This window comes from Cavia porcellus, unplaced genomic scaffold (genome assembly GCF_034190915.1).
Source record: "Cavia porcellus strain 051 isolate PalLab524CR breed Dunkin Hartley unplaced genomic scaffold, mCavPor4.1 scaffold_1, whole genome shotgun sequence".
NCBI lineage: Eukaryota > Metazoa > Chordata > Mammalia > Rodentia > Caviidae > Cavia > Cavia porcellus.
In genome coordinates, this window is record NW_026947484.1 from 153,922,224 (window position 1) to 153,938,833 (window position 16,610).

The 16,610-nt window shown below is 42.6% G+C and overlaps 1 protein-coding gene across 1 annotated transcript in view; it reads right to left on the bottom strand.

The window, feature by feature from the left end:
* Ak5 (adenylate kinase 5) overlaps window positions 1–16,610 on the bottom strand; it is a 199,488-nt gene that overhangs the window by 170,484 nt on the left and 12,394 nt on the right. The window contains exons 4-5 of the mRNA XM_063258062.1: window positions 14,280–14,449; window positions 14,066–14,179 (exon numbers count right to left, since the gene is read on the bottom strand). Coding sequence (XP_063114132.1) covers window positions 14,066–14,179; window positions 14,280–14,449 — 284 coding nt within the window. The remainder of the gene's footprint in view (window positions 1–14,065; window positions 14,180–14,279; window positions 14,450–16,610) is intronic.

Consider the following 16,610-nt stretch of genomic DNA (forward strand, 5'->3'; position numbering starts at 1 on the left):
CTATTCTGAGACCTCCGTGTGGACAGAAAGAGTCTCCCAAGGGGCCACAGCTGTTCCAGCTGTGTGAGTCTTCACAAACCAAGCATCAGATATACAGCAGATTTCAAGGTGAGCCCAGTCAACCATTTAGACTGCAACCTCAGCAGAGAACTTGAGTCAAAGCCAACCTGCTCCCCAGTTCTTGATTTCCTATTCCATAGGACACGTGTACAATTATAAACAGTTACTGTTTTAAGTCACTAGGTTTTGGGCATGATTTTTTACATAGCAATAGTGTGAACTTAGTATATAGGGCAAAGTCAGAGATGAATTTAAGATGATCTTTTGTACCAAGTATGGAAATTGCCTTTACACGTTACATGGGACCATCATCAGCCTTTGAAGTTTAATGGCCTTTCCTTGAATTACAACTCACTGCAATAAAAATAAAGGAATAGTCATCTTCTCCAAACGCATTCTCAATTTCAAAACCTAATTATTAAATAATTATAAGCAAGCTTCTAAGTCATTAGTTCTAAAGAAAGCATCAACATTTTCTTTAATGTTTTGCAAGAAAGTGCTAATGCTGAGGAAAAATATTGCATAATTAAAATTAAATCACTCTCCCTTAGGAGCAAATCAAATACGTCCCCCTTAGGAACAGCAAATCAAATTATAAGTCTGTCAAATCAATTCGGTATGCAAGAAGGATGATGACGGCCCTCGGAGGACTGATCTGCTTTTATCTCTAAGCTATAATGATAACAATATAATAATAATAATAATAGAATAATATTTATCTAGTTGAGATTGCTCCATACTTACAATCTCAGATCAGAACTACGTCTATTTTTAGACTTCTTTTAAATGGCAAAGCTGGGACAAAAATTATAGATGCTAGAGGAAATCACAACTACAAAAAGAAAAAGAAAGAAAAGGAACAAAAAAGGACACCAGACACCTACGTACACCTGCTCCAGGAGGTCTCGCCCTCTCTCATTCCAAAGTGCACGAAGGACGGAGTTCTCCAGGGCTGTGTGTTCCATGACCACCACCCACCCATGGACAATTCCCGGCGTCCTCTCTCCCTTGTTGAGAAGCTCACTGAAAGGTTGGAGGTGCAGCTTGGAGGCACAGCGCATGCCCCGAGAGAGGGTGGGCCTGGGCGCCATCCTAGCGCGCATGCGCACACACAGACATGGAAGCTGGCCGAAGGAATGCAAATTCCTGTTCCCGCTACTTCTGCCATCCTGGCCATTCCACTACAATTCATGTGAATTTGTCTCCCGTCATTCCTAGGCATCACTATTGTAACCGTGAATGTTACACCTCAAAGTGGTGAGTACACACATCAGAAAACAAAAGCACTGCTTTTTGAAAAGGGCTGCTTTAAACGAGAATTCAAATTAGTGTGAAAGAGGCCATGAGATCTGCTGGTCCCCAAACTATCTCTAAGTGTTCCAACCCAACACGTGTAACCCCTACGTTCACGAATCCTTAACGACAGTGTGGGAACATAGGAGCAGAGACCAACTTGATGAAGTGGGATTTGAGAGAAAATACTGTATTTTTGGTTGAAATGTACATTTGAAAGTCTAGAAGCAGAAGAAATTAAGCTTCTCCAACCTTCATACATAGGCAGATATTGTGGTCTGGGTTAAGTCATCTCTGTGCAGCATTTTTTTAATCGCAAAACAAAAACAACAATTAAAATGTGGTATCAGAGCCAGGTGTGGTGGCCACACCTGTAATCCTAGAGACTGAGGCAGGAAGATCAGGAGTTTGAGAACAGGCAGAGCTACCTAGTATGTTTAAGGCCAGATTGGGTCACATAATGAGACCCTGTCTCAAAAATCAGAAGGAAACAAAACAAAAATCAGGAATCACTACAAAATCAGTTTAGTCTCAAAGTCTTTGAAACATAAATTTTTAACTTGTTTCTTCAAAATAAATTTCATTTTAAATCATATTATTTTTTTATATTAGTCTTTAAAAATGAGTGCAAAAATAGTTTTTGTACTAAAATTAAATGTAAATTACTAAAATGCTTAGTCATTTCGCTCATCTTCATCTCACCCTCTTAGATATTCTGCATGTATATTTTATGTTTTACTTTATAATGGAAGCAGGGCTAATGCTGAAATGATTTTTACTAATAGCACATAGGATCAAAAATGTATGGGGAATAATATCCAAGGGTACTTAGTGAAAAAAGTGAAAATTTGGGGAAAAATTTCTGTGTGTGTGTTTTGGAGACAGGGTCTCACTAGGTAGCCCAGGCTGGCCTTGAACTTATGGTGATCCTACTGCCTTAGCCTTTGGAGTGCTGGGATTACAGGCGTTCAGTCAAGCATGGTGGGAGCTTTTCTTATATAAACTGTCTCTGGAACATACACGGCATGCAGCAGACTCCCCCGTACGTGATGAGTACTGCTTTTACCATGACTGTGATGGACTACAGCACCCGTCTCTTCCCCGTGTGAATGGAGGAAGAGGCTAGGCCTGGGCTTCACTGTTCTGCATACACACAGCCAGCACAGGCGAAGGCCCCACTTCGCTGCAGGCTGAGTCTCTGGGAGAAGCCCCAAAGGCTGGGCGTGCACTGTCCTGTGGCCTCACTGTGAGGGCACGGCCTGGGCGCAGTGAAGGGACAAGAGTGACATGCAGTGGCCCACAGGCTCTTGCATTTAGTACTGCCAGCAGAGGGCTGCAGCCCAGATGTAAGGACAGAGCAGGTGCAGGGTGACTCCAACAACTGCTCACAGAAGTGGGGTAGGGGAGGGGACAGTGGGGACCCTGGAAGCCAAGAACTCTGTAACTCTGACTTACAACAAAAGCCATGACCAAGATGCGGGGACACAGGCCACCAAACCTACACAGATTTCAAGAAAAGCAAAAATCTGCTTTTTATTTTATGATGGGCTAGCTTTAAAGTAGGTACATACTAAAACAGCATTTGGCCTGAAGCTGCCAGTCTGACATCTCAGGGTGAGCGGAAGCTGGTGGTCCAGGGTCCACGTTGGCCCCCAGGGGATCCCAGCTCTGTCCTCACCGGCCAGTAGCCGTGAACATGTTACTCATCTGCTGCCTCAGTTTCTTTATCTGGAAAGTGGGGTGACAGTGGCTGATGTGGGGGGTAAAGTGGGGACTTGATAAAGTCTGACATTTAAATATAAATAATATACTTTGCTGGCATCAAACAATAGAATGAAAAATACAAATCAAGTGGAAAGATGCAGTCAGCTTAACATGAATCAGTATCTCTGTGCGCAACAGAAAGCTTTGGATTTTTATTATATTTAAATCACAGAAACAGAAAAAGAATTGTATTCTTGGAAGAAGAAAACAAACCAGTAATAGCATCAGGAAGGTCTGTGTGGGGCCCAACAAGACCTCTGGGGACGTGAGACCACTGCTCATTGTAAAAATGCCTGGCAGAGGTGCAGAGGCCTGAGGAGATGGGTCAGGAGGCCAGAGTGTGCCTCTGCTCCTAAAAAGTGAGGACTGGGAGAGAAACTGGGTGGAAACAAAAGACAGTGCCAGAATGGGGGTCTGGGTTCTGCTTTAGTATAGAGCAAGACTTGCGTCTGAGAGCACCTCCCACCTGCTGCCTGCAGGGCCCACACACTCCGTGGTCCTGGGAGCAGGTTGGCTGGCTGCAGGGCCCAGCAGAAGCACACTGAGAGGAGGCCACAGTGAAGGGACCATGACCCCGACTCCTGTCACCTGGGAGGAGTCGGGCTGCCCAGTGATGAGGGATGGAGGGGCCAACAGCTCTTCACAGGAACCAAATCACACCAGCCTGGTGCTCGGCTCGTGCTTCCTCATAATTGGTTCTTCCCACATTTTGAATTCAGGATTAGTATCACCTCTGCTCTGCTCAGTCTTTTGTTGCTGTTGTTGTTAAGGAGCAGGGGGAGGGAGCAGAGGATGGAGGAGACGGGATGTGCTAATTAGTGGGCTCCTAAATGCTTTCCACTTAGCAGCTTAGCAGTGTGACTGTCCCTGGACTCGACTGACAGATCTTTGGAGTGGTTACCAGACACTTAGCAACAGAAACCTTTCTGCCAACAAAGGCCTGCATGGAACCAAGGAACCAAGACAAGAGCAGGGCTGCCCTGGGCAGCTTTTGTCCTGCAAGGTGGCCTCAAAGGGTTTCAGCATCCAGAAAACAGCACCCGGAGGGAGTCTTGTCCTTTGGTCTGCAAAGCCTCAGCGGAAAAAGGAGAGAAGACCTGGACCCTCCCTCCACAGACTGACAGTGTTGAGTCGTTATTCTAGGCCACAAGTTGTGCTACCATGTTCTCTTCCCATCAGCCCTGGGAGGGGCTATGGACCTCATTCTCCGACCAGGAACACTGAGGCTTGAAGAGGGTTGGTACCTCAGCCACAAACACAGAGTAAATGCGAGTCAGAACCTACTCTATGGAACAGACATTATACCCAGCTCCACCGGTTCACAGGAGGGTCTCAGAAATGGACCCGAGGTTCCTTTTTGCCTGCTTACTCGAATCGTTCCTTGTCTGGATGTCCATGCCACTAATACTGATTTGTCACTAGAGATCACAGTATGTTGAGAAGTCAACCCAATAAAGGAGCACTGGAAGTTGTCAGGGAGCATGTGTGGGTCCTGGGGTGCAGTAGTGGGAAGGGAAGAAGAAAGGCAGGAAGGAGTCTGCTCTGCCCTAAAGGGAATAGAACGGAACTGGCCTGCAGAGATAGGCAAACACACCCATGAGCACAAACAGTCCTTCTGCAGAGATCCCCTGAGCACTGAGAAGAAGGGGTTAGCAAAATGGCAGCTTGTTCACAATAGAAGCAAAACTATAAATTATCTAGGAACAGAGCCAACAAAAATAGTATAAGATTTTTATGGGGAAAATGATAAAACTTTATGTAATGAAGGATATAAAATGATCTGAATAAACACAGTGCTAAGGTGGTATTCATAATGGAAAGTGCCAATTTGCTGAAAATTTTTCTATTTATCTACCCATACAATATTTATACTGCAATCCAAACCAAATTTCAGCAGATTATTATGGATCTGACAATTTGATACTGATTTATAAAGAAGAATTAATGTATAGAAATAGACAACTTTGAAAAGAAAGGGAGATATATTAGCCTGTGTCACTAAAAGGCAATTCTGGACATCACTGCTTGTGAAGTGAAGAGGAATCTCTGTTGGCTCAGGGAGTTTTCAGGTTCAAGCCCAGCATCAGGTGTCCTCAAGGGTTTACGCCTGTACCAAGGCTAGCATGTTGTAGCAGGAGCACACCATGCTTGGCTGTAAGTCCATTATAAAATAACAAAATCTAAACTATGGACCCAAAACTATATATGTATGTTGTACATATATCTTCTGGGGGAGAGACTTCTTAACCTAAAAAAATTTCATTTCTAGAAAGTTTCCTTAGAGATCTCTAACGTACACAAAGAAAGATGTGTATAAGGGTGTTTATAATAGCTAAATTTTATAGGAACCTCAGTGTCTATTGATCAAATGAGACGCTTACAGAATGTAACATTGCTAAACAGTTACAAGGATGAGCTAGATCTATATACATCTACAAACACAGCGCTCAAAGATAATGCATGGTGAAAAAAACAAGCTAAGAAATGGTACAAAGAGCATTGAGGAAATAGCAGAAGCAGTTCACTGAGTAAGAGGAAGTAGTGCAGCATGGAGAATATGTCGTCAGATGTACAAAACTGAAAAACCAGCTGGAACCAGGATGCTGAGCATGTTAACTACTGCCAGTTTGTGGGATTTTTTAGTCAGTTTTTATGTAGGCGCCTATCTTAGTTACTTTTCTCACTGCTGGGAAGGGTTTACTTGCTCAGAGTTTATAAGGCTTTAGCCCATAATCAGCTGAGGCAGAGTGGCACACGGCAGAGGGCCAGCAGTTCACGGTGGCAGAAGACAGCAAAAGCAACAAGTTGTATCCCTTATGTTGTATCCAGTCTACTGGAATTGGGGAGGAGCCAATCCCATCAGTGGACTGATTCAGCAATCACCCTTCCTTAATTCCAGCATTGCGCTGATACACTCTAGATTCAACCACCTCCAAAAACCCCGCTATGATTGCATGAGGCTTTAGGGGGACTTCTAGACACAAACCATAACAGCGTCCCCCTGCAACTCCTTTTTCAGTAAGAGTACAGTGGAGTTCCTACTCTTTTCAACTTCACTGTTTGTTTGGTTAACAGATCCTCTCCGTGGAAATCTAGTTTTTCCTCCCCATTTCCCATGTCATGGAATACCAAGTTCTACAACCTTTAAAAAACTAAAGATTGCATGGTGAACTCCAGTGTAGTAAGATCTTAGCTGAGCAGTATATTTGGTGGTAGAAAATGTCTTAGACTCCTACTCTCACCAATCTTGACTTTGCTCTAATCTTTTATTTTATTTTAATTACCAGGTCAGAGGTGACAAAGAGATATTTTTCAGATAGAAAGTACCAACCCCAATACACCCAGGGCTATATCCAAAATGTTCCCATTGTGGACAGTCTGACCGATCTCCTTCTCTGGGAAGGCTAAGACCAGGACTGGGAGAACTGAAGGAACAGTGGGGAGGACAGTGGCTCTGTGAACAGCACGTGGCCATCAAAATCTGTCTTCCTGGGTCTGGGGGTTTAGCTCAGTGGCACAAGCATTTGCCTGGGAAGCTCAAGGTCATGAGTTCATTCCCTAGGGCCCCCCCCCCATCTGTCTTTCTTTCTTCTGCAATATCAGCTCCGTAGGCTGACCCCTGTCAGCTGGCTTGACTGCATTTCCCAAGGTCCCTAGGGTTTGGGATGTAGCCACGTGACTTCAGTGCCCTTGCAGGGACAGAGGAAATTGATATGTGCTGCATCCTTTGCTCTTCCTTCCCGTTTCCAATCAGTTGGGAACTGGCCATGGCTGTGATGAAACTTTCCCACAGTTACGTCAACAGGGTCCTAAGGTGGTGGTGGGGGTCTTGAGGTATGCTCTTGAGATTCTGGGAACTGCCGATCTCTTTCTTGGAAAGCCACAGATCAAAATTACTTTCATGCTAAGGCCTGTGTGCATTTTCACTGTCTACTCTCATAAAGGCACAGTGGTGCTTTTCCAGTGTCTTCATGAAATATGAGGTCACAGTAGTTGGAATACAAAAGGAGGATGAGAATCCAACTCTCCATTAGCTAGTGGTTAAAGAGGCTTGCAGATACATACAAAGTGTCTATCACCATCATCATGTTGGTACTGGGGATTGAACCCAGGGCTTCTGCACTGAGTTACAGTCCCAGCTGCATTCTTGTTTTTTGTTTTGTTTGTTTGAGACAAGTTTATCTCACTAAGTCCTTAAATTGCCCATGCTGGGCTCTAACTCATGATCCTCATACTTTGTCCTCCTAGAGTACTAAGATTCCAGGTGTATACCACTATACCTCTCTTTGTCATGATTTTTAAAGTTTTGCAAAATATGCAAACTTTTCATAAATATTTGGTTCAGTTAGCTTATATGGATTTATTATTCTTTTTGAATGACTCAACAAAACTTGTTTTTACTTCTCATGTGGTATAAATGGAATCTTTTTGAGGTTCTTAATGACTTTTCCAAGTTTAGTCACCCCCCTCCAAAAAAAGAGAAGCACTGCTCTAGGATGGAGGAGCAATGACTCACATGCACCCCTTCATCTCTGAATGGAAGTGGAGACTGAAGAAACCCTGCCTTCACCCATATTGAGGTCATTTCGCTATACCCCAGTGAGACAAGTTTCTGCACCATGCATGGTTTCACTGTTTTTATTTTAGCACTTGGATTTACTCTAAATAATGCTAAGAGGGATGCAACCATACCAAAAAACTGCTACACTGGGCAGTAGGGGCACAAACATTTTAGTCAGGCAAATAGACTGGAAGACAGCCTAGCTCCAGTGGAGCTAAGGCCAGAGAAGAAATGGCCACAAAGTATTTGACCACTGCTTGTTGCATTTAGCAACCTATTGTAAGAAACAGGTAAACCTAAGGAAGAATTGAGCAATTTTCAGGCAGACAGCAAAGGAAAGAGAATATCTAGTACTTTAGGATTTCCCAAGGTTGAAAAAACCCAATGTTTCCCCAACTTGCAAACAGCAGCAGGTGATGCAGCTGTGACTCAAAGGACTCGCATTAACCCACCACTCCACCAAAATAAGAGCTCTCAAGCCAAACCCAGACAGAAGAGGACACCTTCCTCCCAAGCCTGCTGTTTTAGAGGAGTTTCACGTGACAGGCATTCAAAGGAAAAAACACAGACATAAAGCAGCTTAACAGCCACGTCTGGAGAAGAACTGTGAGTGCAGTTCCAGACGCTAAGGAAGCAGTAAAAGCAGAAATTTATCAAATTTTTGAGGAAACAGTTTCAACAAAGTTAACAGAAGCCTAGACAGAAAGGCTTTTTTTTTTTTTTTTTTTTCAGATGTAGAAGAGATCTGTGGAGACGACTGGGTCCAACACACATCCTCATTGTAGCAGTACAGGGTAATTGTTATGGTTGTGTCTGGATGTCCCCCCTAAGCCTCATTTGGAGGCAGCTGAATCTAGAATTTGTGATTGATTCATGGTCTGGGATTTAGGGTATAAGTGCTACACCTGCCCTAGGGCAGGTAGCCTGCATATACTATAAGGGACTGAAAGAGTGCTTTCTACCCCCTCCCCGCTCTCACTGCTTTTGCTGTCTTCTGACACCATGAACTGTTCCCCCTCTGCTACATGCTATCTTGCCTTGGAGCCAGCCAATTATGGACCAAAATCTCTACAAACTGGAGTCAAGTAAACCTTTCCTCCTTTAACTTTGGATGTCATATATTTTGTCTCAGCAATGAGAAAACTAAGACAGTAATGGACAGAGAAGAATGGCTCACAGGGCCAAGGTCTAAAAAGAATTTACTGTAAATCTAAAGAGAATTACTGTATACCAGAACAGCACTCCAGGAATTGCCAGTGGGTGACCTCGGGATCCCTGATACCCCTGCTTAACTGCTATGTCTCTAGATGTGGTTCAATGACACCACATATATTCGCAAGCTTCTCTTTTCTGAATAGGAGGCTTCATTCTATTCACCCTAGTCTTGCCCCCCCCCCCACAGTTTATTAGCGATGAGGAGGAAAGAGAAATCAAAGTTTAGTTTATAAGTGGCTGAGTTTGAGGGTCAAATCTGGACCTAAAGAAGGGAGCTGGACATTGAGTAGAGCTTTGCCATTCTGGATTCTACAATGGGACCTGGACTGTTTTCCTTGTGGGGTGAGCACTTTCCACAGTGGTAAGGAGGCAGCTGGTGGGCACCAGCCTAGCCAGGGGAAAAGTAGGAGCTGCAAGGGGTTCTGCACACTCTCCTTCCTTAGTAAACAGGGTACCCAGGCATGTGGCTGCCCAGAGGATCATATTTCCAAGCTTGCTGCAAACGACAGCCTGGTTAAATTCTTAACCATGCCCTGGGGCTAAGTGACAATGTCAATTCCAGATCTGGGGCTTTAGACCTTTGTGTTCTGTCTTCTGTGTCAGCTGGGACCTGTATGTGGTGGTAACCCTGCTTCAACTATGTATGACAGTGCCAGTGACTCAGGAGATGACAAAATAACAAGCAGGAAGGAACTGTGTTAGGACAGAAGAGATAAAGACAGGCAAAAGGGACTTGAAGAAACTCAATTTGTTTGTTTGTTTTCCTTATTTCCTCAAAACTCTGGGGCAGTGCTGGGCTCAGCTCTGCAGTGGGCCTGCTAATCCCACAAGGGAGCCTGTCCTGCAAGGTTTATTAGCCCTACATTTACTCAGTCTCCCTTAAGACTGAGGACACCAGAATAGAAGCACCTTCCAGTGATGTTCAAAGTCTCTCAAATGCCAGCTTTTGTCCGACTGCAGACCACCCTGGAGTGATGCCTCAGGAGTTTTCAAATGGGTGAAGCCTCAGATTCCAAGAAAAGCTGAGCCTTGCAAACCACTCAGAGATTGCCTCCCTGAAGCAGGAGCAGTTACCCCATGATGAGATCCACTGCTGCCCCCTCCCAGGCAGGGATAATGTGGGAATAGGAATAACACTGCCCTGAAAGCCATAAGGGTTCCACTAGAACGGTATATGACAGTTAACTGATTGTGTCAACCTGAGTAAAGAAACACCCAACTGAATTGGGTCAGCATGGTTCTGGGTGGGGCTGAAGGGATGTCCTGAAGACAGAAGACCCACCCTAGGAATGAGTGACATTAACCAATAGGATGGTGGCCTGACTGGGATAAAAAGGGAAAGAAGAAGGAAGATTTGCTTCTATTTCTTTGGAGGAGCTCCGGTCTTCACCTTCCCCTTTGACTTCCTGGCTTGCATTGGAAACACCTGTGCCCCTTAATACAGCTGGCACAGGACACTACACTGAGCCCCAGGTCTTCAACCCTTGATTGGATCCGTCAGATTGCCCACATGCACAAACACTCTTCTTGCACTCTTCCACACCTGACTCTGCCATTGCAAACCTACTTTGTAAATCCTAATGTATTTATATATCTTGCATTATATCTGCGTCTCTAGTGAGCACCGACTGAGATACTGTGGAACCAGAACTGAGATGATAATCCATCGGACCCTGGCCCACCTCAGCTGATCCTTACCGCTGGCCTCATGCTCTTATGAGCTGGCCAGTCCGAACCCTGAGAAGTTGTGATATATTATAAATATGTAGACTGTTCCTGGCACGGAGCTTCCAAAGCCATTGAAATTTCCTAAGTGACAGGAGCATCACTGGTTACTCAGTCAGGAGCTTCCTTGGATTATACCAGGCTCCATACTGATGAAGAGATGACCCTTGGGAGCCTCAGAGTGGGGCAGGCCAGGAAGGGCCAATGTGGGATTAGAGAGTGGGAATTTACCACTCTGCCCCTGCCACAATTAGGGGCAGGAGGATAGAAATTGGTGCTGAAAGCCCTCACATATTAGGTGTCAGACAATCCCACTGAGGTAGTAACAACACTCACCAGGAGGTTCAGGGAGCTTTAGAATTGGTTTGTCCAAGTGCCAGAAGAGTGGAATGCCTAGAGAGAGCCTGGAAGCTCAGCACCACTACTTTGCACCCCTATATTTTGCTTTATATATTTCTTCCATTTAGCTGTTCCCAAGTCTTCCCTTTTATAATAGAGCAGTAAATATGAGTGAAGTTTTTTTTCCCCTCTGAGTTCTCTGAGTCATTCTAGCAAATTAACCAAACTGTGGAGAACATTGTGGGAACCCTCAAATTTACAGCTGGTTAATCTGAAGTATAGGCTGTTGCTCGAACTTGAGACTTGTACCTGAGATGGGAGCAAACTTATAGGACAGAGCCTTAACCTGTCCCATGTGTGGTTCACATTAACTCTGGATAGCTAACGTCCAAAGTGGCCTGAGCTTTTCCATGCCTAGCTGGTATCAAAGAACTGGAAAATTGGTGCCGAAAGCCCTCACATATTAGGTGTCAGACAATCCCACTGAGGCTCCAGCCTGCAGAGATTGTGAGGTAAGCAGGCCTGACCCTGACACTTTGCAAGAGCACCCAGGCTTTACCTTTGCACCCACCTGTCACAATGGTGCGGTAACTTTGGGCAAGAAAGTCCAGGTTGACACAGTGTCAACCTAACATGTTAAAGTGGATTTTTTTTCCAACCTCAAAAGATGGGCTGAGGAAAATAAATGCAACTGATTGCAGATTCTACTCAGAGGAGGCTGACTCTCCATCCTGGCACTGTGACCCCAGCACAGCATCCTATCTCTGTTCTCTAAGAGAGGAAGAGATATCTCTCAGGTACCCAGAGAGCTGCCAGGGGCCATGTGTTTCCTGCCCTTTCCTTCTCTCCCTCCTGCCCCAACTCCACTGAAAGTTACAGGAGGAAAGATGACAGGATTAGGTTTCTGCATGGAAAAGTGTTAAATTGAATGAGAAACTGCAATTTTGATTTAGATCGGGTGAGACCTTTTATAACTAAGAATGAGATTATCTGTTGGTATTTCTGAAGCACTTACAAAAAAACAAAGGATCTGCCTGAGTTATTATCCAGGGCAAAAGAGAGATACCTAACAGCACACTGAAAAACCAATAGAGAAGGGCTGGAGGTGTAATTCAGTGGAACAACACATGCCTAGCACGTGCAAAGCTTTGGGTGCACCCTCTTACCCTACAAAGAAAACGCAGAAAGCAGCTCCATCTGCTTGTATCTACCACATACAGCTCATTCAACACGCGAGCAGGGCCAGGTCTGGGTGGTAATGCCCATGCACCTCTCCATCATGCTCAGTTAAGAACCACACAGAGTACCTGCCACTATGCTCACTCTCACCGCAATGAGATGTGGCAACCACAGCAACCAAAAAACCCTGAGGAACTCTGTTTTTCCCTCTCAGGGTCACAGTTTTTCTCTCTTCAAGGCCACATAAATTAGACGAAGCCCTTAAACAGACAGAGCACCAAAGGCTCAGGACTTAAAGTAAGACCCTGGTGACCTGGAATACTGAAAGATATACTTTGCAAAGCTACCTTCTTGTTTGAACTGCCAAACTCCAGGCTTCTCTTTTATGTGAGATATCAACTTAATTCTGATTTCTACCTAATCCTTTCTAATACACTATCTGTAAAACATTAAACATGCCTCCAAATAAAGACAGACAAGTCTAAAAAAATGGGCAAAGGGGAGCAAGTGGTTCATGTAAGAAAAGTTCGTAAGTGTACAAGAAAACGTACAGGACCCAGCTTCACAGTAACCCCCAGGAATGTAAATTTAAAAGTTAGATGCTATTTCTTAGTTACCAGGCTGGCAAAAATTTTGAACATGAGTTCTGTCTAGTTGGAAAGAATCCAGAGAAATAGACACTCTCATTCATCACTGCTGGAAATTTAACTTGGAAAAGTATTTTTAGATGATGGTTTGGAAAAGGGTATGAAAATCTAAAATGCAATTGCTCATGTGGGTGTACACCTGTGTGTATGTGTTAGAAGGCTAGAAAAAGACCTGGGAGAATATATAACTAACCAAATAGCATTTCCACTTCTAAAGAGAAGAGAGGTAGTGGCTGAAAGCAGAGTATTAGGTATTAGCGGACTCACATTTTTAGCAGGACTCAATTGTTTTGGTTTTTATTTTTTTTTAAACTGGTACCAGGGATCGAATTCACGACCGCCTGCTCACAAGGCAGGTGCTTATGCCGCTGAGCTAAATCCCCAGCCCCTGTTTTTGTTTTGTTTTTTATGATGATGGGGGTTAAACTCTATTTGAGGCCTTCCCTTTGAGCTATGTCCCCAGTCTTTAATATTTTTAAATTTTGAGGCAGGGTCTCGCTAAGTCATAAAGTTGCTAAGGCTGGGCCTGAATTGGTCATCCTCCTTCCCAGCCTTCCTGAGTACTTGGACCACAGCTATGCATAACCATGTTAGGCTACCCATACATTTGGGAGGCAAAGACAGGATGACAGGATGACTCAAGCTCAACCTAGACCCTACAATGAGATCCTAACTCAAAAAATTTATGCACATATATTATTTTTGTAATCAAAATTTTAAATGAATATATTTTTTGAAGAGTAAAGAGATACAAAATATCTTATTATTTCCCTTAAAACAGATGCATCAGGTATTGAGCAGGCATAGCCTCAAATTCAAATAAATATTGGTGACTGAACTCTATCTTAATCTAGGTAGGAAGTACAGGACTTCATAATTCCATAAAGAGCACTTTCTTAATTGGCAAGATCATAGGTATAGAGTGATGTTTTATATCCCTGGGCATTACTGAGCAAGGGTTATTTTTAGTAATTAAACATTAAAAAGTGATCTTAGGTGCAGTATTCTGAAGTAGAGTTTAGAGAGGTTTACTCATTTTTTTAATAAAAATAATGAATTCTATTATTAGGTTTATTTCTTCCCTTTTGGCAGAGACAGTCTACATTTTAAGCCTTTGCCAGGGGAATAACCCTCTGCCAACCCATTCTGATACATTTTCCTGTTTCAGACCAGAATTCATTAAGAAAAAAAAAAAGTAAATCTTCCAAGAAATCTCTTATTTTAAACTCTCAAAATTGTAAGCAAAAAGCAGGTCATTTAAAATGTAAGGAAACATTCTTACTTGGTCCTCAAAAGACAGAGCCTGGGCAACATCTCGTGGAAATCCATCAATAACAATTCCTTCCTCATCGGGTATTTGCATCAATTTTTGTTTTATCTCCGTAATCGTTGTTTCCTTTTACAAACAGAAAAGATGGGAAACCACTGTTAAAATCAGTACCCTGGTAACCAGTGCCCACATTTTTGTAGGAAAGCCGTAAATCAGGCAGCAGTACCTGCGGCGCCAGCTCTCCGTTCGTAATGATCTTGGCAATGAGGCTCCACTTTCGGTTGCTGCTGGCGCTGTGGATTTTCTTTCTCAATAATTCTCCCACTGAAATGTACTGGAATCCATAGCGTTCCGCGATTTTCAGACTTTGAGTACCTTTTCCACTTCCGGGACCCCCTATTGGTCAAAACAGAAAACCCTGAAACCTTGATCCTCAGTTGCAGTGAGGAGCTCCTCTTAGACTCGACTACTGGCCTCTGAGATGGAGATTCTAGATCACCAGGACCAGGTCGGGCAGATGTGGGTTTGTGAAGCTCTCAGGGCTGCTCTGCAGCAAGAAAAGACTGAGAGCCACGGAAAGGACAGAACTGCCTTGACCAACCGTATGAAGAGAAAAACCAAACAAAAATAATTTTTCACCACCTGTCTCAGTAAAGAAGTGATTGGGCTGGGACGGAGCTCAGCAGACCACCTAGTTAGCACCCGCAAGGCCCTAAGTTGAAGTCCGAGCACCACGCGTGCGCATGCGAGCAGACACGCACAAGCACACACTGGCATGCATGCGCACAGAGCTAATTTAAAAATCGGGGGGTGGGGTGGGTTGACATCAGGATGCAGCTCATGGTAGAGCACTACCTAGCATGTGTGAGGCCCTGGTTCATTCTCTGGTATCCAAAAACTTAAAAAAAAAAATACAATTGAAAGAAACCCTGACATTTTTCTATGTAAAATCTATGCTTCTCCCTCTGTAATCAAAAGAAAAATCTATGGGTTACAAAAGACAGTGAGCAGATTAGCAGAAATGTGTATTATGCCAAAGAGTGCTTAATGTGTAATCTGGTGAAATGTAACCTTTTTTTTTTTTTTTTTTAAATCAAAGGCACACCAATAGTGACACAGCTTATTTAAATCAGTTTATTTTGAAATCTGTTTACTTGTGAATGTTCTTGCCTATCTCCTTTGAATTCAAAAGTTTTATGCAATGAATGTGCAGAGTGAATGGGATAGGTCTTCCAGGTAGAAAAATTTCATGTAACTAATAACTTTGAGTGTGTGATATATTAGTGTGAAATAATTACCACTTGGCCCCATAACACTAATCATCAGCAATTACCATTTACTTTTTAAAAACATGAAAAATCAAAACATTAAGACACATCTTAGATTTTATTTTTAAATTATATTAGAATAATTTTAGTTATTTATATTTCCAAACAACAGAATCTAGAGTCATAAGTTTTGAAATGAAATATGTAACAATCAGCCCAGTGTGTAGTTATTTGGTAGTGAACTCAACTTTTTTTCAAGATGTAAGCATGTTACTGAATGTAAGCAAATGTTTTAAAAATTTAGTGTCCAATAAGTAATGAAATGTTTTCATAATATTCACGGAAACATAGGATTATAATTTATTAGGCAACACTGAAAATAAAAATCAATGCAAAAATGAGTGGTTAATTTTCCTAGTAATATGAAAAGTTTCCAGTGAAGTCATTTTATATCTAATTTATTTATTTATTTATTTATTACTGTGGGTCAAACTCACAACTTTATGTTTGCCAGGCAGGCGCTTATGCTGCTGAGCTAAATCCCCAGCCCTTTGTATCTAATATAACTAATAATTTGTAGAGTTTCAAATATTTTAAGTTAAGGAGAAAGGTCTATTTTTTAAAAGAAAAGTTCAGAGTGCATAGATTTGGTTAGCAGAATTCCCAGATAACTAATATAAGTAGAACAATTTCTGAACCCAATTCTAAACAATGAACTAAATAATATCTAGTTTTCACTTTTTATTGCTTTAATAAACTTAGTAAAAGACTTGCTTACATTTTTGACCATGTTCTTTCTAAGAGACTACATTTTCTCCTCTTAGGCTTAACCTTATAAACTATTTTTGCTTCTCCTAGATTCAGTTCTTAACTTTGCAATTCAAAAGTCAGTTTGATTCGCAATAGCTGCTTTGAACCATTAAAATGGGCTATTAGAGGACTGGCTTGAAGAAAAATATTGTATAACCAACTCAATTGACATATTCAATCTAATTTAATACCTAAAGAATCAAAACTATCTTTCAGAATATAGTTATTTCTACACATGACCTCATGAACCATCAAACCCAAAGATTAGAAATTTCATTAAATTAAAAAATTCAAACACATTTAGAAAGTTAAGGCAGCTTCTAATTTTGTAGGCAATAACAGAAAACAAACTGAAAAAAAAAAGATTGGTGTTGGAGAACACTATGAGGCGGCTCTGAGCAGGATTTAAAATTAACTAATTGGCTAAACTAATTAACTAAAGGGCGGAGATACCTCAAAGGGCAAGATAAGGCCACAGC